The following is a 22,209-nucleotide window of genomic DNA, read 5'->3' on the forward strand; positions in this document are numbered from 1 at the left end:
AGTTACCTCGGGAAGATGAGATATTGGATACTCGTAGTCATTCTATTTGTTCTACCAAAGATTGTCACTGTCAGAATGGATGCACGAATTTCCCTGGTTCTCCTTGCCCAGGAACATTGTGCCAACCAGGCTGGTTTGGGAGTTACTGCCAAAGGCGTGAGTAAAATTACAATATGAATGTTTTTCTTTTACTGCAGCAAAAATTTGCAATTGCTTTATTATGAAATATTGTCGAATAACATCAGTTATTACATGTTTACATATTTCTGATCAAACAAAATAGTAATTTATTTTATTTATTGATGATATGGGTCGTATTTAATATTCAGACAACCGATTCACCCAAATAGCACACATCTACCAGTACCTAATTATTAATGAATTTGCATAATTTGAATCAGATATATACAGGTCGGGTGGTCAACAACTAACCAGTGAAAGGTAACATGCAAAATCCAAACATGTACTAGAAAGGGTTTAAAAACGAGAACTTCAACAAATGTTGAAGTATCAGTTTGCAGAAAATGAAAGGCATGTCCACAATGAGGTTGGCCACGTTGTGAAGCTGACAGTACAGTAACAAATCACGTCAGGCATGGGTAATTTGTATGTTTAGTTCTCGTTTACTCCGACGATGTAAAAAGTACGTTTTGTCTTCGTTTTGATTTTGAGCTATACCTTTCAATACCTCTTTTGAAAAAAAAATGTTTCTAACTTGAAATGCTCAATGTGTTCGGCATTCGAAGTGCGGACTTTGCTAGATCGATAATGCTGCTGAGTACGACTGTGTTTTAATATTTGATCTATTTCGTTAAAGGCAACATAGCACGTGGAAAGTTGACGTCGCAGAGCAGCGAATTACAAGGATATGGTGGCCCCTTTCGATCTGACAAAGCTGTCGATGGCAACAATGACCAAACGTTTGGGCATGGAAGTTGTACGCACACAGGCGACACGACCTCCGCAGGAGCATGGTGGCGTGTTGACATTAATACCACATTGGAGATTAGACGGATGAGAATATATCTCCGTAGTGACAGTGAGTCTGACATATGTTTAAATATTATACATCCTGTTCACGAGGAGGGGGACATGTGTGTACCAATAGGAGTAGTCGTGCGTTGCGTCCTTTAGTCGTCGCAGGATCCTAAGCCCCCATTCCAGAATATTACACAATATGTCGCTTTCTTAAGAGATTTCATTGTTTGTTGTTGAACGCCCACTAAGCAATATTCAGTCGTCTGAGGTGCCGCGATTCGCTATGCAGAGTTGCGTCCCTTGGTCACGCCAGAAACCTAGATTTCGGGTTCGAATACCGGTTCGCCAAGATTATGTTTCTAGGTTTGTCAGGACCATACCCGTGCTTGTGGGTTTCACCAAAGTGGTAAATGTCTGAGACCTGCATCGCTTTCCTCCCACATTAAGCTGACACGCCGTGATACAACTGGAATAATGCTAAAAGCGGCGTTAAACCCAACTCACTCACTCACTCACTCATCACATAATGATTGTTGTTCACAGGGACTGATCGCAACGTGGGCCTTCAGGTGAAGGTTGGTGACAAACTGTGTTACTCATTGTCTGGACAACAGACTCTTCTAAATATAGAGTGTGGCGAAGCTTTGAGTGGTTCATCTGTATCTATACGTGTCACTGGAACTTTCCTGACACTATGTGAGGTGCAGATCTTCCGTGAGTTATCATGGTGATATGTCATATTACTTATTAACAATACATATTATTATTTTATAGCATTGAATAAACACATCGCAATATAAACACGAACATAGGATAATGATAATGAGAGCTGTCTTTAAATGATAAAATTATAAGTAATAGATACTCTGTTTAATGACAGTATTGTATCGGGCTATAAAAGGACAGTTGCGAGACCAAAGAACGAGGCGAAGAAACCGTTCAATTTATCCCGATAAAGTTATGTCACAACTCCCCCGTCTCAAAGCACAGCCAAATACGCGGCTTCCATGACTGTAGTGAAAAGTTCGCCCAAAGGGCTCTTTTCAGTTTCAACTATTGGTCCAAAAGTCCACGGCCCAAGCGTCTGTGTACATGCAGCCCAAACAACACTTACGTATAAAGGGTATTAGTCGGAGTATATAATCAGGATATATTTGTTCTACATGGATCCCAAATTACTAACGTCTTTTGGATCTGATCCATGAGATGTGCTCTGTTTTGCATCTCATAGTATGTGTACTTGTAGAATGCAGCGATGGATGGTTTGGAGATGGCTGTGACAAGCAGTGCCAGTGTCAGGATACAACTGAAGCGTGTAACAAGGAGACTGGACACTGTAGTAGTGGGTGTGCTGCTGGGAAACAAGGTCCAGGATGCCAGCAAGGTTTGACACAATGTGAAATTGGGACGTAATTCTAAATTAAGTTGTATTGAACACACATTGTTTGTACAGTGAAACGTTTTGTGATTGTGATTTTTCAAATGACTACAGTGATACACAGCTGAGAAATATAATGTCATTGTGTGTGTGTATTGTGTATTGTAGAATGCAACGATGGTTGGTTTGGCTCTGACTGTAACAAACAGTGCCAATGTCTCACTGCCTCTGAAGCGTGTAACAAGGAGACTGGCCACTGTAGTAGTTGGTGTGCTACTGGGAAACAAGGTCCAGGATGCCAGCAAGGTTTGACAATTGTCTCTTTGTACCAATTGTTTATCTGTAACAATCTGATGAAAGGAAATCCATTCACAAGCAGTGCCAACTGATGCCATAATAGTGAATTTTACATTAATTAATACATTAATTTCGCATTTAATGGCTTATGTAACTATAGTCATAAATTCAAGTTTTCCTTCTTAAAACAGAGAGCATAAAGTAAAGACGTGTTTATCTACCTATCCGTACAGATTGTGGCCAACATCTTTATTGGGTCAACTGTTCCTTCACGTGTGGTCAGTGTAGCGGTGATGATAAGTGATGATAAGACATTTACGTGAGGAATATCTTATGTGAAGTCATAAACTAAGTCATTGTTCAAAAGATAATTTGGTACTTTTGATTTAATTTGGTGTTTCATGTGCACGTCGTTATCATTTCCTTCTAAAACACATAATATAACATCAAGAAGTGTTGATATATCCCTATCCATACAGATTGTGGCCAACATCATTATGGGGTCAACTGTTCCTCCACTTGTGGTCAGTGTAGCGGGACGTCGGACTGTAAGAAGGATGATGGAACATGCACACAAGGATGTCAACAGGGTTACAGCCCCCCATTGTGTAAAAGTAAGATGTTATTTTATATAGTCTGTAGATGAAATTTGTTATGATTGTGGAGTTGAAGTTTAACGTCACATCGGCAATATTTCAGCAATATCGTGACGAGACGTTATGATTGTGGAAATGATTGTGGTCGTTTCTATTAACAACGTTTGAAATGCCCGGTGTCTTCTGTCACGCTGTGGGTTTAAATAAGATGTGTAACACCTAGCTAGTGTCATACTTACCATACATTTAGAAGGTCAGTGTTGTATTTTAATAAATACCAATCTACATTTAGGGCTCCTGTAAAACTTTATGGTGATGATCTCTGAGGCTATGACATTTCGACATTTCATTTCAACAGCTATTATGCATGTGTAAATGTATTTGGTAGCTGCTTAACGCTATAGAGAAATATTTGACATTCTGTTTAAAGTCGAATTGCATAGATATCAATGGGTAATGGTGTCATTTAAATGGAAGATAATAAAAGGATAAACTTTCCTTTCTATTTTCAAATTCTAAATCGCACTGCGTAGCTATGTGTTTTCACTATTTGTTTTATAACTGGAATGGAAGTAATGTCATTTGAACGGAATTACGTATAAGTAGTGAGAATAGTTTTCCCCAAAGTAATCTTCTTTGTCGAAATGAAATCATGTGCGAAACGTAGCAGGTTTAAACACCGGGATCGAGAGTGATGTTTATAAACTTTGGATACATTTTCTACTCCTGATTGTTATGGGTGCATGTGTGTACTAGAGGTCCCGAAAATATTTCTTGACATATGGTGAATTAGAAATGTAAATGCTGGGTTTCACAGTCTCTCTCGTTAGATATGATTGTTCTGAAATTGTAGTTCTGTAAATGTCACAATACATTTTGCGTTAGCCACATATTTATTTTTAGTTATAACATTACCTAGATGTTTTATTGTTTACCTTAGTCTTAACATTATGATTGGTCTGAATTCATATTATTGTAAATGATCCACATCAGTGTATGTTTGTCATTTGTTTATTTTGTTGTTGAGAAAATGTGAAATCGAAGCTAGTTTAACGAAAATGCTTGCATTTACTAGTAGGATCAACGTACCTATTTCTAACCGAATGTTACCTTACTCCTATCCCCATACATCATGTGTTCCTTGTTATTATGGGTCCACGTGTACTTCACAATGTGGCCACTGTCGGAGCAACGCTCTTTCTAACACGGCAGATAGGAGATGTGGTGATGGGTGTCAACCTGGATATTAGAATCCACTGTGGCAAAACCTAATTGAACCAGTCCGCCATAGGATTAGAAAATTCCACAAAATGTATAAATAAGATATATGTGCACGTGAACTCTCCTGGGGCACTTTTAAATCTTCCAACTCTTTCTCAATCAAGACCAATTCATATAGTTAAGCTGAGAATCTACAAGATATTATTTAGTACTTACAATTAGGTGCTAGACAGTGAGTCAATGCACGCGTTATGCAAGGTGTATCTCAATATGTTGTATATCTCTTCAAAACGTATCTAGGTTTGATTTTATATTAGAGAAATGCATGTACACCACAATTGTCTTAACGGCTCATAACAGTGTCTTTTGGAACACTGTTGAGATGATGTTTTTACTGAAAAAGTCGTATAAGATGTCCAAGTAGCTTTCAAAATAGTTCAAGAAGGCAATGGAATTCTACATCAGCCAAGCACCTGCGAGAAGAAGCGATTACAACAAGTGAAATTTTACAGTTGAAGTTATACCCTCGCAGTTCCAAGAGCGAGACTGCACATTGATCTGTACGTCTCCATTCGTGAATCAGTCCATACTTCATTCCACCTTTTATACATGTACCGTGTTACAAAACAATCTCAGCACGAAAGATTTTAATCTGACATTTAACTAAAAATCCAATTTCAAATTGCACAAACATTGTCTTATGATACGTATTTTGTTGATAAAATATGTTGCATTTTGTCATTTAGGCTGTTAACAAAATTAACACAATATGCGATGTGGTAATTTCATCCTTTCAAGGCAAGACTTTAAGATAATCTTCGTCCATTCAGTGTGTGCAGTTCACTTCTATGGACCGCCCTGCCAAGGATGTGGACACTGTAAGGGCGATTCCCCATGTTCTGTGCTAAATGGGACATGTTTGACTGGCTGTAAACCTGGATATGGACCTCCACTGTGTAGCACAGGTAACATATGTTAGTTCATCTGGATTCAATATATTTAAAAGTAGTGATTAAATCACAAATGGGAATAAATACAATATTTTGGCATCACAATGTCAGTTCCAATTGTACTTATTGATACACAGCATGTCCGGCTGGTTCCTACGGGTCGCCCTGCAGGGAGTGTGGACACTGTCAGGACAACACCAACTGCTCCAGGCAAGATGGGACATGTTCTACTGGGTGTGAGGCTGGATATCAACGCCCGCTGTGCCATGAGAGTATGTAACAACATAGACACATTCTATCCCGACTTTGTGGAGAACTTGAATTTACTTGCTTTACATATATGTTGGTTATTGTAGTGTCTGCAGTGCGATCTTTCGCACGTAATCGAATGTATGCCTGTGATTTCATCTTATGAAACGTCTCAGAATACAACTTATCGTTCATTAACACAGGTAACATATCTTATTTTATCTGGAGTCAATATAGTAAAAAGTAGTGATTAGGTCATACATGGAAATAAATATATTATATTGGCATCACAATGTCAGTTCAAATTGGTACATACTGATACACAGCATTATGGTTTGCTGTAGGTTTGTGAGAAACGTTAAACATAATAAGGGAAGATCACTCCTACACAGTAAAAATTATTCTCCTTTCTGCATTTTATATGGTTATTCTGTTCCATTTTAAAGAGTGTGCAGACACATTGTATGGAGTGAACTGTTCGTCAAGTTGTGGCCAGTGTCGTACGTCAACAACTTGTCACCATGTGAATGGAAGCTGCCTTAAAGGGTGCAGCAATGGTTTCAAAGGACCTTTGTGTAAAGGTAATAATATAGCAACCAGTATCTCAAATAAATGACAAATGTGTAAATTACGCTTCTTATCATGTTATACACACTCAAATGGAAAATAAGAAGTACATGTTTGGAGCTTAAATAAAGAAAAACTCGATCATCCATCAATCTATCCTATTTAGCAGCACTGAAGCCTTGCTTGATGGTGATTTTACCGGTTGGCCCACGGATGGGGCATGAAACGCTATATATAGAGCTTCATAAGCACATGCTAAGAAATTGTGGGAATCGTACAATGGACAGCGATTTCTCATGATTATGGCAAAAGTATTGTCACTTATATTTCAGTAATGACACAATTCCTTGAGTGCAAAATCATACCTTCTAGCAGCACCGTATATACGTTTCTATTGTGTTAACAACTGTCAAAGACCAGATACGTTTCACAAAAAAGCCACGATAGTGTAACAAACAAATCTAGCGTCAGTGGAAAAGAATAACCAGTCTTTATTGTCCGCCGAAACGGATTCCATTTGGCGTCAATTGCAAAATAGCTGTGAAAATTATACGAATGGACCAGTGAAAATCAGTGTGTTTACAGGGATATTGCTCAATGCCGATAGTAATAGAGTAAATACCCGAGATCCTGCTTAATACCAATATTCATGCAGATTATCTTAATCACACTTTAGGAGATATGGAATTTAGTCCACACAAAATTGTATATCATTTGAATTAAAAATAACTGCCTGCTGACTGACATTGAATATGACCTGTGTCATTAAATCTCTCAGAACATCTGGTTTCAGAAAGAGTGTCCCTCACAATATCCCGCCTTTAGAATGTGCGCCATTAAACCTCTCACAACATCTACTTTCAGAATATAGGTCATTAAGCCTTTGTCAATATCTACTTTCAGAATGTGCATCATTAAACCTCTCACAACATCTACTTTCAAAATGTGCGCCATTAAGCCTATCACAACATCTACTTTCAGAATGTGCGTCATTAAACACCTCACAATATCTGAATTGAGAATCTACGTCATTAAGCCTCTCACAACATCTACTTTCAGAATGTGCGTCATTAAACCTCTCACAATTTCTGCTTTCAGAATATGCGTCATTAAGCCTCTCACAACATCTCCTTTCAAAATGTGCGTCATTAAGAGTCTCGCAACATCTACTTTCAAAATGTGCGTCATTAAACCTCTCACAATATCTGATTTGAGAATCTACGTCATTAAGCCTCTAACAACATCTACTTTCAGAATGTGCGTCATTAAACGTCTCACAACATCTACTTTCAAAATGTGCGTCATTAAGCCTCTCACAACATCTGCTTTCAGAATGGGCGGCATTTAAGATCTCACAACATCTGCTTTCAGAATGTGCTTCATTAAGCCTCTCGTAAGACCTGCTTTCAGAATGTGCGTCATTAAACCTCTCACAACATCTACTTTCAGAATGTGCTTCATTAAACCTCTGACAATATGTTCTTTCAGAATGGGCGGCATTAAACGTCTCACAACATCTGCTTTCAGAATTTGCATCATTAAGCCTCTAACAAAATCTACTTTCAGAATGCGCGTCATTAAGCCTCTCACAACAACCTTTTTCAGAATGTGCGTCATTAAACCTCTTACAATATCTACTTTTAGAATGTGCGTCATTAAGCCTTTCACAACATCTTCTAGTAGAATGTGCGTCATTAAGCCTCTCACAACATCTACTTTCAGAATGTGCGTCATTAAACCTTTCACAATATCTACTTTTAGAATGTGCGTGATTACACATGTCGCAACAACTACTTTCAGAATGTGCGTCATTAAGCCTTTCACAACATCTACTTTTAGAATGTTCGTCATTAAGCCTCTCACAACAACCTCTTTCAGAATGTGCGTCACTAAACCTCTCACAATATCTACTTTTAGAATGTGCGTCATTACACATGTCGCAACAACTACTTTCAGAATGTGCGTCATTAAGCCTTTCACAACATCCACTTTTAGAATGTCCGTCATAAAGCCTCTCACAACATCTACTTTCAGAATGTGCGTCATTAAACCTCTCACAATATCTACTTTTAGAATGTGCGTCATTACACATGTCGCAACAACTACTTTCAGAATGTGCTTCATTAAGCCTTTCACAATATGTTTTTACAGAATGGGTGGCATTAAACATCTCACAACATCTGCTTTCGGAATTTGCATCATTAAGCCTCTCACAACATCGACTTTCAGAATGTGCGTCATTAAGCCTCTCACAACAACTACTTTCAGAATGTAGGCCATTAAGCGTCTCACAATATGTTATTTCAGAATGTGCGTCATTAAACATCTCACAACATCTGCTTTCAGAATTTGCGTCATTAAACCTCTCACAAGACCTGCTTTCAGAATGTGCGTCATTAAGCCTCTCACAACATCTGTTTTCAGAATGGGCGGCATTAAACATCTGACAATATGTTCTTTCAGAATGGGCGGCATTAAACGTCTCACAATATCTGCTTTCAGAATTTGCATCATTAAGCCTCTAACAAAATCTACTTTCAGAATGCGCGTCATTAAGCCTCTCACAACAACCTCTTTCAGATTGTGCGTCATTAAACCTCTCACAATATCTACTTTTAGAATGTGCGTCATTACACATGTCGCAACAACTACCTTCAGAATGTCCGTCATTAAGCCTCTCACAACATCTACTTTCAGAATGTGCGTCATTAAGCCTCTCAGAACATCTGTTTTCAGAATGTGCGTCATGAAGCCTCTCACAATATGTTCTTTCAGAATGGGCAGCATTGAGTCTCTCACAACAACTACTTTCAGAATGTAGGCCATTAAGCCTCTCACAATATGTTCTTTCAGAATGTGCGGCATTAAACATCTTACAACATCTACTTTCACAATTTGCGTCATTAAGCCTCTCACAACACCTGCTTTCAGAATGTGCGTCATTAAGCCTCTCACAACATCTGCTTTCAGAATGTGCGTCATTAAACCCGTAACAACATCTACTTTCAGAATGTGTGCCATTAACCTCTCATAATATGTTCTTTCAGAAGGTCCATCATTAAGCCTCTCACAACATCTACTTTCAGAATGGGCGGCATTTAGCCTCTCACAACATCTACTTTCAGAATGCACGTCATTAAACATCTCACAACATCTGCTTTCAGAATGTGCGTCATTTAGCCTCTCACAACATCTACTTTCAGAATGTGCGTCATTAAACGTCTCACAATATCTGATTTGAGAATCTACGTCATAAAGCCTGTCACAATATCTACTTTCAGAATGTGTCATTAAGTCTCTCACAACATCTGCTTTCAGAATGTGCGTCGTTAAACCTCTCACAAGATCTACTTTTAGAATGGGCGTCATTAACCCTCACAACATCTAATTTCAGAATGTGCGTCATTAAACCTCTCACAACATCTGCTTTCAGAATGGGCGGCATTTAAGATCTCACAACATCTGCTTTTAGAATTTGCATCATTAAGCCTCTAACAAAATCTACTTTCAGAATGCGCGTCATTAAGCCTCTCACAACAACCTCTTTCAGATTGTGCGTCATTAAACCTCTCACAATATCTACTTTTAGAATGTGCATCATTACACATGTCGCAACAACTACCTTCAGAATGTGCGTCATTAAGCCTTTCACAACATCTACTTTTAGAATGTCCGTCATTAAGCCTCTCACAACATCTACTTTCAGAATGTGCGTCATTAAACCTCTCACAATATCTACTTTTAGAATGTGCGTCATTACACATATCGCAACAACTACTTTCAGAATGTGCGTCATTAAGCCTTTCACAACATCTACTTTTAGAATGTTCGTCATTAAACCTCTCACAATATCTACTTTTAGAATGTGCGTCATTACACATGTCGCAACAACTACTTTCAGATCGGCGTCATTAAGCCTTTCACAACATCTACTTTTAGAATGTCCGTCATAAAGCCTCTCACAACATCTACTTTCAGAATGTGCGTCATTAAACCTCTCACAATATCTACTTTTAGAATGTGCGTCATTACACATGTCACAACAACTACTTTCAGAATGTGCGTCATTAAACGTCTCACAATATCTGATTTGAGAATCTACGTCATAAAGCCTGTCACAATATCTACTTTCAGAATGTGTCATTAAGTCTCTCACAACATCTGCTTTCAGAATGTGCGTCGTTAAACCTCTCACAAGATCTACTTTCAGAATGGGCGTCATTAACCCTCACAACATCTAATTTCAGAATGTGCGTCATTAAACCTCTCACAACATCTGCTTTCAGAATGGGCAGCATTTAAGATCTCACAACATCTGCTTTCAGAATTTGCATCATTAAGCCTCTAACAAAATCTACTTTCAAAATGCGCGTCATTAAGCCTCTCACAACAACCTCTTTCAGATTGTGCGTCATTAAACCTCTCACAATATCTTCTTTTAGAATGTGCATCATTACACATGTCGCAACAACTACCTTCAGAATGTGCGTCATTAAGCCTTTCACAACATCTACTTTTAGAATGTCCGTCATTAAGCCTCTCACAACATCTACTTTCAGAATGTGCGTCATTAAACCTCTCACAATATCTACTTATAGAATGTTCGTCATTAAACCTCTCACAATATCTACTTTCAGAATGTGCGTCATTACACATGTCGCAACAACTACTTTCAGAATGTGCGTCATTAAGCCTTTCACAACATCTACTTTTAGAATGTCCGTCATTAAGCCTCTCACAACATCTACTTTCAGAATGTGCGTCATTAAACCTCTCACAATATCTACTTTTAGAATGTGCGTCATTACACATGCCGCAACAACTACTTTCAGAATATGCGTCATTAAGCCTTTAACAACATCTACTTTTAGAATGTTCGTCATTAAACCTCTCACAATATCTACTTTTAGAATGTGCGTCATTACACTTGCTGCAACAACTACTTTCAGAATGTGCGTCATTAAGCCTCTCACAACATCTACTTTTAGAATGTTCGTCATTAAACCTCTCACAATATCTACTTTTAGAATGTGCGTCATTACACATGTCGCAACAACTACTTTCAGAATGTGCGTCATTAAGCCTTTCACAACATCTACTTTTAGAATGTCCGTCATAAAGCCTCTCACAACATCTACTTTCAGAATGTGCGTCATTAAACCTCTCACAATATCTACTTTTAGAATGTGCGTCATTACACATGTCGCAACAACTACTTTCAGAATGTGCGTCATTAAGCCTTTCACAATATCTTCTTACAGAATTGGTGGCATTAAACATCTCACAACGTCTGCTTTCGGAATTTGCATCATTAAGCCTCTCACAACATCGACTTTCAGAATGTAGACCATTAAGCCTCTCACAATATGTTATTTCAGAATGTGCGGCATTAAACATCTCACAACATCTGCTTTCAGAATTTGCGTCATTAAACCTCTCACAAGACCTGCTTTCAGAATTTGCATCATTAAGCCTTTCACAATATCTTCTTACAGAATGTGCGGCATTAAACATCTCACAACATCTGCTTTCGGAATTTGCATCATTAAGCCTCTCACAACATCGACTTTCAGAATGTAGGCCATTAAGCCTCTCACAATATGTTATTTCAGAATGTGCGGCATTAAACATCTCACAACATCTGCTTTCAGAATGTGCTTCATTAAACCTCTCGTAACACCTGCTTTCAGAATGTGCGTCATTAAACCTCTCACAATATGTTCTTTCAGAATGGGCGGCATTAAACGTCTCACAATATCTGCTTTCAGAATTCGCATCATTAAGCCTCTAACAAAATCTACTTTCAGAATGTCCGTCATTAAGCCTCTCACAACAACCTCTTTCAGATTGTGCGTCATTAAACCTCTCACAATATCTACTTTTAGAATGTGCGTCATTACACATGTCGCAACAACTACCTTCAGAATGTGCGTCATTAAGCCTCTCACAACATCTACTTTTAGAATGTGCGTCATTAAGCCTCTCAGAACATCTGCTTTCAGAATGTGCGTCATGAAGCCTCTCACAATATGTTCTTTCAGAATGGGCAGCATTAAGTCTCTCACAACAACTACTTTCAGAATGTAGGCCATTAAGCCTCTCACAATATGTTCTTTCAGAATGTGCGGCATTAAACATCTTACAACATCTGCTTTCACAATTTGCGTCATTAAGCCTCTCACAACACCTGCTTTCAGAATGTGCGTCATTAAGCCTCTCACAACATCTGCTTTCAGAATGTGCGGCATTAAGTCTCTCACAACAACTTCTTTCAGAATGTGCGTCATTAAACCTGTAACAACATCTACTTTCAGAATGTGTGCCATTAACCTCTCATAATATGTTCTTTCAGAAGGTGCATCATTAAGCCTCTCACAACATCTACTTTCAGAATGCCCGTCATTTAGCCTCTCACAACATCTACTTTCAGAATGCGCGTCATTAAACATCTCACAACATCTGCTTTCAGAATGTGCGTCATTTAGCCTCTCACAACATCTACTTTCAGAATGTGCGTCATTAAACGTTTCACAATATCTGATTTGAGAATCTACGTCATAAAGCCTGTCACAATATCTACTTTCAGAATGTGTCATTAAGTCTCTCACAACATCTGCTTTCAGAATGTGCGTCGTTAAACCTCTCACAAGATCTACTTTCAGAATGGGCGTCATTTACTCTCACAACATCTACTTTCAGAATGTGCGTCATTAAACCTCTCACAACATCTGCTTTCAGAATGGGCGGCATTTAAGATCTCACAACATCTACTTTAAGAATGCGCGTCATTAAGCCTCTCACAACAACCTCTTTCAGAATGTGCGTCATTAAACCTCTCACAATATCTACTTTTAGAAAGTGCGTCATTACACATGTCGCAACAACTACTTTCAGAATGTGTGTCATTAAGCTTCTCACAACATCTACTTTAAGAATGTGCGTCATTACACATGTCACAACATCTACTTTTAGAATTTGCATCATTAAGCCTCTCACAACATCTACTTTCAGAATATGCATCATTAAACCTCTCACAATATCTCCTTTAAGAATGTGCGTCATTACACATGTCACAACATCTACTTTTAGAAAGTGCGTCATTAAGCCTCTCACAACATCTACTTTCAGAATATGCATCATTAAACCTCTCACAATATCTACTTTTAGAATGTGCGTCATTACACATGTCACAACATCTACTTTTAGAATGTGCGTCATTAAGCCTCTCACAACATCTACTTTCATAATATACATCATTTAACCTCTCACAATATCTTCTTTTAGAATGTGCGTCATTACACATGTAGCAAAATCTACTTTCAGAATGTGCGTCATTAAGCCTCTCACAATATGTTCTTTCAGAAAGGGCGGCATTAAACATCTCACAACATCTGCTTTTGGAATTTGCATCATTAAGCCTCTCACAACATCTACTTTCAGAATGCGCGTCATTAGACCTCTTACAACATCTGCTTTCAGAATGTGCGTCATTAAGCAACTCACAACATCTACTTTCAGAATGCGCGTCATTAGACCTCTTACAACATCTGCTTTCAGAATGTGCGTCATTAAGCCTTTAACAACATCTGCTTTCAGAATGTGCCCATGGCTATTATGGTTCCAACTGTACTGCTTGTGGTCAATGCAAGGGAGGCAACTGCAACTCACAAGATGGAGAGTGCACTAAAGGATGTCAGCCTGGCTATGAAGCTCCATTATGTCAACAAGGTAAGCCTCTCTCTCTCTCTCTCTCTCTCTCTCTCTCTCTCTCTCTCTCTCTCTCTCTCTCTCTCTCTCCATGGCCAATAGTTAAACAATTAAGGAGAAGGCATCTTCCAAAAATGCTCCGTTACACTCTAATGCTCTCTCTAAGAAGGGTTACGACCAAATCTTGCAGGTCATGTATGAGGATTGACTTCAAATATTTTAAGAATACCTTGCACAATCAATAAGCAATTTATACATACATAATTGTACCAGCGTCAGCCAGTAAACAAAATGGAAAACTGAATGATAGTATGAAGTAAAACTGATTCCCTAACAGTTTCATTAAAAAATTAGCCTTCACATGTTCATGGATATAGAGTGTGTCAACAACACCTATGGAGAAAACTGCCAATATCCCTGTGGCAACTGTCTTAATGGAACATGTCAGCCCTCCAATGGCTCATGCATTCTTGGGTGCGAGGAAGGCTACAAGGGTGATTCCTGCAAACGTGAGTAGATCAACAACTTTAGGTATTTAACAATTTTCCTCTCCTTTATGCTTGACGTTAATAACGAAATTTGATATTATTTATTTGCGACCGTTAGAAATTGTTTTGGAATATCAATACATCTTTAATTAGTGCCAATATCTTTCATAGTCTACCCCGAAATGAAATAGATATATTAAACTTAATCGCAAGTAACACCTTAATAACTCACTAAACCAAAGCATGAAACTGTTTTTGACATTTTAATATTATAGTGTCTACAAGCTCTCAAAGGGGCGACGGTTCCATATCCAGTTCTACCGTTGGGGCAGTGAGTGGAGCGGTAGTAGCTGTACTAGTGGCAGTGATCCTCGTAGTCCTGTTGGTCGTCATCAAGAGGTATGTGTCATACTTTTAATATCGTTTTGTATCGGACAGTCAGACACAATGACCTTGATGGCATGGGTCCGAACATCTTACCTTTAGTCACTGGTTTGCCAGACTCGATGCTTTACAGATCATGACGTATAGCCGGAATATTGCTCACTTTGACGACAAGCAATATTGAGTCACATAACCATTGAAGCATATATGAAAGGTTTTACTTGAATATGCACAACGGAACACACTATGACAGTAATAAACATTATAAAAGTTATTTGGCATTGTACATTGTACCACACTTCTGAAGACGTGTATGCAATGAGTATTAGTTCTACGGAAACTACCATTAATTGTACTACCATGTACATACACATTAAAACAGAGGATGGTTTATGTTCCAGAAGACGTAATATGAAGTCTCAAGAAGAAGAAAATACAATTTCTCTCGGTAAAGTAAAAGGTGTGTCCTGACATGTTGGTACTGCGGTTAGAACTATTAGTCTCGTTTTAGAATTTGTCCCTTTTTATAGCAAATCAGGAACCACAATTTGCTTGCACTGATGATCATGCTATGCTTTATCTCTGTCTAAAGCAAGAGTTCCTAACACCGAATGTGATAGAAATAATTACGATATAAGAGTGACAACGTCGTGTCGCGCGTGTGGACATGTACACATTTTCAATACAACCATGACACATAGAGTATAAGTACACGTACATAGTCAATACATCAGACACCCTATTTAGTAGCATATCTTTTTAAAGGCATTTACCTGAACCAAAAGAACAAGATGTTGCATTAATATCTGATTGCTCTTGTTTAAGGTGAGAAAGACGCTCCTGCTGCAGGTAAACCTGCGCCACCTTATAAGCCTGCTAAGAAACCAAAGCCTCCTGCAGACAACGTGTACGAGAACTCGGAGCCATACTACAACGTCGTCCCAGCTCCTGTGTCCCTGGACAGGCTCAAGCAGTACGTCAGGGACAGAGTGACGGGCGTGGGATTCGAACACGAGTACAAGGTAGGGCGTGGTTAAATTGATAAATACAACAGTAATCTAAAATTAAGACATACCTCTTTAAAAGCACATTTTCATTCGTTTCGCAAAAGCGCGGCGTTATCATGGCGTTATTCGGGCGTGTGGGTATCTATACCTATACTTCGTTTGTTTCCATGTTGACTTCATGCCACAGACGAAACAAAAGTATGTGTATCCCTAACTGTTTGGCAAATCGAAATCGTGCCCTATGGGTAAACCTCCATGCTTTGTTTATGACGCAGTCCACATGAATATACAATCAATATGAAATACAGGGATGCAATTCTTCCAAGAGACTAAAATTGCTCCCCCTTCTACTCCCATCCCACTTGCAAAACGATCTAGTTCTTAAAGCCCCATCTGCGGTAGTAACTACCGCACTCTAGTGGGCGGAGCTTATACAAGTGATCTGACAGGTCAATATGACGTCATGATAACACATATATTTCATTGGTTTATGCGTAAACGGGTGACGTCATGTAAACACCCACCCACGTGGGCCGTTTGACAACAAGGACGTAAGTTTTAATGGTAAATACAAATATCTACCAAACGATTCAAAGACTTTTCAACAAACGCGTAAATCTTTGGTTTCAAAACCTACCTGCTATGTCGTCTTCACATCTTCATAAAATGATACCGTGGAATGTCCACGATTTATCCAACGCAGTCCAACACACAAATTATAGTTCTAAATCTCTGGACGAGAACGAAATATGTTCGTTTGTCGTGATGCCGTGTCGTGTAAATGAACAAGAAACATAAAATGCGTTGGGGCACCAATAGTTATGGTGGTGTACGGTATATCTGCAGTTTATAAATAGCATTTCTCACAATATATACAGCAATCGGTGATTTCAACAATGTTTTTCTTCGTTGTGTTCGTCTTGCCTCATCTGGAATCTGGATGACAACGATCGTGTGAAAAACCCTGGTAATGGTCAAAATTATTTTCAAGTGGGATCAAAGTAGTTTCTTGTCGTTTTTTCATTGCCCAGTAGCAATGTATTTTGGCAAAGTCACACTTGTCCGATGAAGCCCTCATGCCGAAGTAACTCGATCCGTGAAACTTGGTGGGGCCCAGTGACCCAGATCCCTGTTGATTGGCATGCCAAGTGTTATTTGCATAAGGCCATCCGTATTGTTTGTATGTGTTTCTCCCCTCAAGCCTCAACTAACCAGAGAGCGGGCGGACGAAATAAAATAGATTACTTATCAAAAAATGTCTTTCAATAATTGTGTAAGTTATTTTATGACATTTAAAAAAAAAGGTTTAACACTTGGTACTACAATCTAGTCTATGAATTAATTTATGATGTAGATCGATGCGCTTTGCTTCGGAAACGAATTTTTAATAAACAACGGAACTAAGATAAAGTGGACCTGGTTCTTTTATGACGGTGCAATGGTAGATCTAGTAGTATTTCTTTTATTAGATGGGTGCGCAATTTTCCACAGCGGCAGCAAAATTAAGACACGAAAACATTATATTATTTTACGTCGGAATGGAAATAAAAATATTACAATACGGACAGCCTCACAGACTTCGAAACGATGTTCAGATAAATATTTGTTCACATTAATTTTGTCATGTGAAAATGGGTTCAACATTATTTTCATCAAGCTTACATTCAGGTCGCTGGCTACTTCGGCATTAACACATGTTTTGTCGCGAAGCTCAAAGCAACAATGTTTCAAAGAACATCTGTCTTAATGTCAACGCCTCAACAATCTTCCTGGGCAGTTGAAGACAACAATGTAATACACACGGCCTCATTCACGGCGTCATCGCAAAGATTCCTTCCAAATACCCACCACGTGATCAGGGTTACGACGGTCGGATAAATTAATAAATTAATTTGCATTTTTAGAAAAGATTTTTTTTTCGTGAATATTATTATTAAAAAATATCCTGTACATGGTACTTTTGTATTGCATTGCGTATTTCTTTTATTAGTTTCTAAAAGTTTTTGTTTTCCCCTTTCTGACAACGCGATCTCCTAGCAACCACGCCCAACATTTTCATGTGAAGCCTAATTTGACGAAGAGTTGTTCTAGATAATCAGGGAGCCTTTGGTCATTTCGATTATGACATTGGTGACTTTATCGTGGAGAAAGTTCCAATTCAAGATGACATCATTCCGATTCACAACTCGAATCGACAAGATGGCGCCTCTCTTCCCGCCCTTGCAAGTGCAACAGAAACTTTGATAAATTCAGTGCCGATTCTTGGGATTAGTGAATCAGTGTCACAGCTAGATTTCATTGTGGAACCAGATGACGCCGAATATGTATGTTCACACTTCTTTTGTCAACAATGCGTGACACGGCACAGGCAATCGCAGTTAGGGAATGGTGCGGCCACCATGTTGCAGAAATTCGTCGATTCGAACACACTGCTTCTGGACTGAGCTAAATAAACGAAGTGTTTGGAGAGATCGTAGATACTTTGACATGAAGAAACGGAATTAAACCTTGCAGCAGATGAAGGATTGGTGTGGACAAAACGGGAAAGGGATCCCAGATTGTATTTTAAAACTTGTGCGCGAACTGATCCAAATACCCCGAACAAACAAAAACATGGGACAAGTATGGATCTAATGATCAAACTCAGTTTTGTGTGTGAAAATTCTGTGAAAGAAAAGGAAATTCATAATTAAAGTTTCCTTGGAATATGTGTATTGGAGTTTTCGTTTATCGTAAGTACAATATTATCTGGATACGCCTTCTGCAGGTCAAAACATCAAGTATATTTCGTTACTTATTTACCAGCTGCTTATGTGCATTGTTATGTTGATACACGTGACATATTCATCTATAGAAGTCAAGCTGAGAAATATTGGCGCAACTTCTGGTGCTTCAAATTAGGCCCCTTCCTAAACACTAGTTTAAAAATCTGTGTAATAATTTAATTTTAATGAATATAAACTGATAATTGTGTGGCAGAAATCTAACTGTTGAATGCAAATGACCAAAACTAAACAAATATCTGTAATTTTCGGATTGAACTGAAAGTCATTCGCGTCGTCAATTTCGTATTTAAGTATCGTTACTGTTACATTAACCGAAACTGATGATCTGCTGCTGTTCTGCCGTAAAAATATACAACACAATACACTTTGACCACAAATGCATTGAATGTGCCACATGTACACATGACCATGTGCTTTGCTATTTATAGCGCAACCGTAAATAAGCCCACTGTGATCGATGCAGACGCAAAACACGATCGATTCAATTTTTTAGGATAAAACTACAGACAATCTATTGACTTATATCTTGATATGGAGCCATTTGTTGTATCGATGGTTTGTCATTCAAGTTGATACGAAGTTTGACGGTCAATGGTGATCTGGTTCCCGTATTGTTTTCAAAAAACGTCTCCCGACACTCGGTTGTGTTTACATTGGCAGTCATTGTTCGAATCTGAAACACCGCCACCTTGCGGGCTATTTATAGTCAGGGTGGGGCTTTAAACGGGTTTTTTTACTTGTAATTACGCAGCATAATCTCTTCTCTTGTACAAAAACGTAATTTAAAATTAATATATTGTTTTTACCAGTTTACTAGAAACAAAATAAGTAAATGCACTGCCGTGTCACTGGATTTTCTGGTCCATCGATCAATCGATTGTCTGGTTTGTTTACAGCAAGAGTACTGCTATGCGGCGTCAGCTAATAAATACTTACTTTTGTGAAAATGGCTGGTGCTACCGGTAGGGCTGGACATGCCTACCCTTTTCCCGAACACCTGGTGTTATCGCTGATTTTCAGTTGTCCATTCACAAAGGTTCCACAGCTATTTTGCCATGTATTCCAAATGGAATCTGTTTCGGCAGATAATTGAGCCTGGTTATTCTCTTTGCATTGGCGTTTTATATTTATAGCTACTCCGTTACGGAATACACGGAGCTCATGTCGAAGGGAGAAAACCTGAAAATAAAAAGAGGAACCGTTTCTTGGAACTATTTCCATGTGAGTTTTAGAAAAATAATAGTGTATATATAACAGCCTATTATTGGCGTACATGTACGTTTTTGGGTATTGTTTTCTAATGACGTGTAATAGTGGGTGCTGGTTAATAAAAAACAAAACTTAAATAGGATTCGAACCCCATTTGAAATAATAACGGCTGGCTCCATTTCAAACATTAAGTCTGGCTCCATATGAAATGTTCACACATCACATGCTCACTTTCACACTGAAATCTGAATCATACCATTATCAAATTATCGCCTTGGCATGGTGAACATTGTAGTCCCGTTAAAAATGATTGCAGAACATTCCTTTTCCAGATCAGTATTTTTTTATATTTTCACTATATATGACCTACTACGTAGGTGAATGTCACAGTCATGTGTAAATGAAAGTTTCAGGATATCAGATAATACGTTTGATGTGATATATAAATGATTGGAAGAAGATATATACTGACTAATATTCATATTTGTCTCATGCAGTGGTAAGGAAGCCTTATTTTGAACGTGTTAACTTTGCTCTATAATATAAATTTATAATTCAATTTCCGTAGTGGTGTAAATTCGTAATAGTGTCTCCATTAAGTGTTTCATCTGAAATGAAAACATATCCTTATTTCTCTTTTGAACAGATGACGACAGTCGCGTTGTTCTGATGCCAGATGGTGATGCCACATGGGACTATATCCACGCCAGCTACATAACTGTAAGCCACACTTAATCAAATGGTCAGCTATTCCCGTATGTATATTATTCAAAACTGCCCCTTGGAAATAAATGAGTGAGCGAAAAGCAATTTTGTATGATGTGTTTGTCATCTGAAACTGCACAATATGTGTGTTTGTTGCAGGGCTTCTCCGAATCCAGTGTGTTCATTGCTGCACAAGGTATATGTCTTGAACGTTATTATATGTTTGGTAGATAGATGACTGATTCCTCATAAACACATATACAAAACTATTGCTATATCATTTCCTTCATTGCAAGCCTAAAAAGTTGATCTGTGAACGGTTTTATTTACATACATGATTTTGGAAGACCTCCTGTGTTTATTTGTTTATTTGTTTGTTGTTTAACGCCACACCCAACAATATTCCACCTATATGACGGCTGTCTTTAAATGATCGAGTGTGGAACAGACAATCCAGTGACTGACATCATGAGCATCGATCCACACAATTGGGATATGATGTCATGCATCAACCAAGTCACTGAGCCTGACCACCCGATCCCGTTAGTCGCCTATTTGTCGCCTAGTCCTGAAGACTTGTTCTAACCCGGATCTTCGCGCGTCGGCCTTCTCTGACCAGGAATTTGCAATCACACTACCAATGCCTGTCATATACCATTACTATGGACACACACTATTTTCAAAACTAAAGGTTGAAATAATCTCATGGTCATGGTCGTTGTATTATATTCCAGGACCAAACCCTGTCACTGTGAACGATTTCTGGAGGATGGTGTGGCAGGAAAACGTCTCGATAATCATCATGCTAACTAGAATCATGGAACTAAACAGGGTAAGCTGAACTGAAGAGTAAAGAGTTTACTTGAACACATTCCTCTTGTAATAATCTGTGATGGTAACAAACGTCTGTATACCTTTGCCTTTCCCCTTCCCTCGAGCAACCTTGATATAACTGATAGGCGTTGAGAGCCGTCTAAAATTAGAAACAGAGGAGCATGATTGACTTTTTCAGATATTAATTATATTACCTATATATTAAGTGTTAAAACATTACATTTTGCAGTCAAGAATGCTCATAACCATCCACTTTATTTTCAGAAAAAGTGCGAACAATACTGGCCTGACGAGAAAGAACAGAAGATGTGTGGTCGCATTGTTATCAAGCCACTGTTGGCCACAGTCAGGGCGGACTTTACCATCAGAAAATACAGTGTTCACCATTCTTCGAAAGTAGGTCCTTTGGTCCTGCGCGATACTGAAGCACATGTTGCACATAGGGTGTCTCCTGAGACACGTGACTTTGTTCGAAATATGCCTCTGTTAACCCAGCTTTGAATGGGTACCCGGTAGGATGAAATAGTAATGTGACACTTACTGTTTACCATCTAGCTATGGTCATATACCCCCTAGGGAACTGTGAAATGCTGTGATCTGAGTAATAACAGTGTAGCGCTTTGAGCATGCTTGTGTTGAAATATAGCGCAATATAATTGGTATTTTATAATATTTACTTTTAAGTCGGAATCGTACTCTGCTTTTAGCAGATATTTCTTGTGGCTTTTGAAAATGGGTTTGTCGCTTTTATCATTATCAGTAGTAGTGCTGAAATATACTTAATTTAAGGAAATCGGAGTTGTGCAATATCTTGTTATCGGAACTGACACTTCCTCCGTTCCATATGAGTGAG

General features: G+C 38.5%; 1 protein-coding gene across 4 annotated transcripts in view; it reads left to right on the plus strand.

Annotated features, from left to right (window-relative positions):
- Positions 1 to 22,209, plus strand: part of LOC124131236 (receptor-type tyrosine-protein phosphatase T-like) — a 236,164-nt gene that overhangs the window by 206,481 nt on the left and 7,474 nt on the right. Inside the window, exons 3-21 of one of the 4 annotated variants that reach the window (XM_048395187.1) lie at positions 61 to 156; positions 818 to 1,039; positions 1,522 to 1,692; positions 2,225 to 2,362; positions 2,525 to 2,662; positions 3,133 to 3,267; positions 5,301 to 5,435; positions 5,558 to 5,692; positions 6,116 to 6,250; positions 13,833 to 13,964; positions 14,321 to 14,452; positions 14,707 to 14,830; positions 15,217 to 15,275; positions 15,641 to 15,837; positions 19,742 to 19,829; positions 20,464 to 20,537; positions 20,682 to 20,718; positions 21,257 to 21,354; positions 21,621 to 21,752. In XM_048395187.1, the coding sequence (XP_048251144.1) occupies positions 61 to 156; positions 818 to 1,039; positions 1,522 to 1,692; positions 2,225 to 2,362; positions 2,525 to 2,662; positions 3,133 to 3,267; positions 5,301 to 5,435; positions 5,558 to 5,692; positions 6,116 to 6,250; positions 13,833 to 13,964; positions 14,321 to 14,452; positions 14,707 to 14,830; positions 15,217 to 15,275; positions 15,641 to 15,837; positions 19,742 to 19,829; positions 20,464 to 20,537; positions 20,682 to 20,718; positions 21,257 to 21,354; positions 21,621 to 21,752 (2,378 nt within the window). The remainder of the gene's footprint in view (positions 1 to 60; positions 157 to 817; positions 1,040 to 1,521; positions 1,693 to 2,224; positions 2,363 to 2,524; positions 2,663 to 3,132; positions 3,268 to 5,300; positions 5,436 to 5,557; positions 5,693 to 6,115; positions 6,251 to 13,832; positions 13,965 to 14,320; positions 14,453 to 14,706; positions 14,831 to 15,216; positions 15,276 to 15,640; positions 15,838 to 19,741; positions 19,830 to 20,463; positions 20,538 to 20,681; positions 20,719 to 21,256; positions 21,355 to 21,620; positions 21,753 to 22,209) is intronic. The other 3 variants (XM_048395188.1, XM_048395186.1, XM_048395189.1) reach the window with 3 other exon arrangements.

Source organism: Haliotis rufescens, unplaced genomic scaffold, assembly GCF_023055435.1.
Source record: "Haliotis rufescens isolate VD_foot unplaced genomic scaffold, xgHalRufe1.0.p SCAF_14, whole genome shotgun sequence".
In the NCBI taxonomy this organism is placed as follows: domain Eukaryota; kingdom Metazoa; phylum Mollusca; class Gastropoda; order Lepetellida; family Haliotidae; genus Haliotis; species Haliotis rufescens.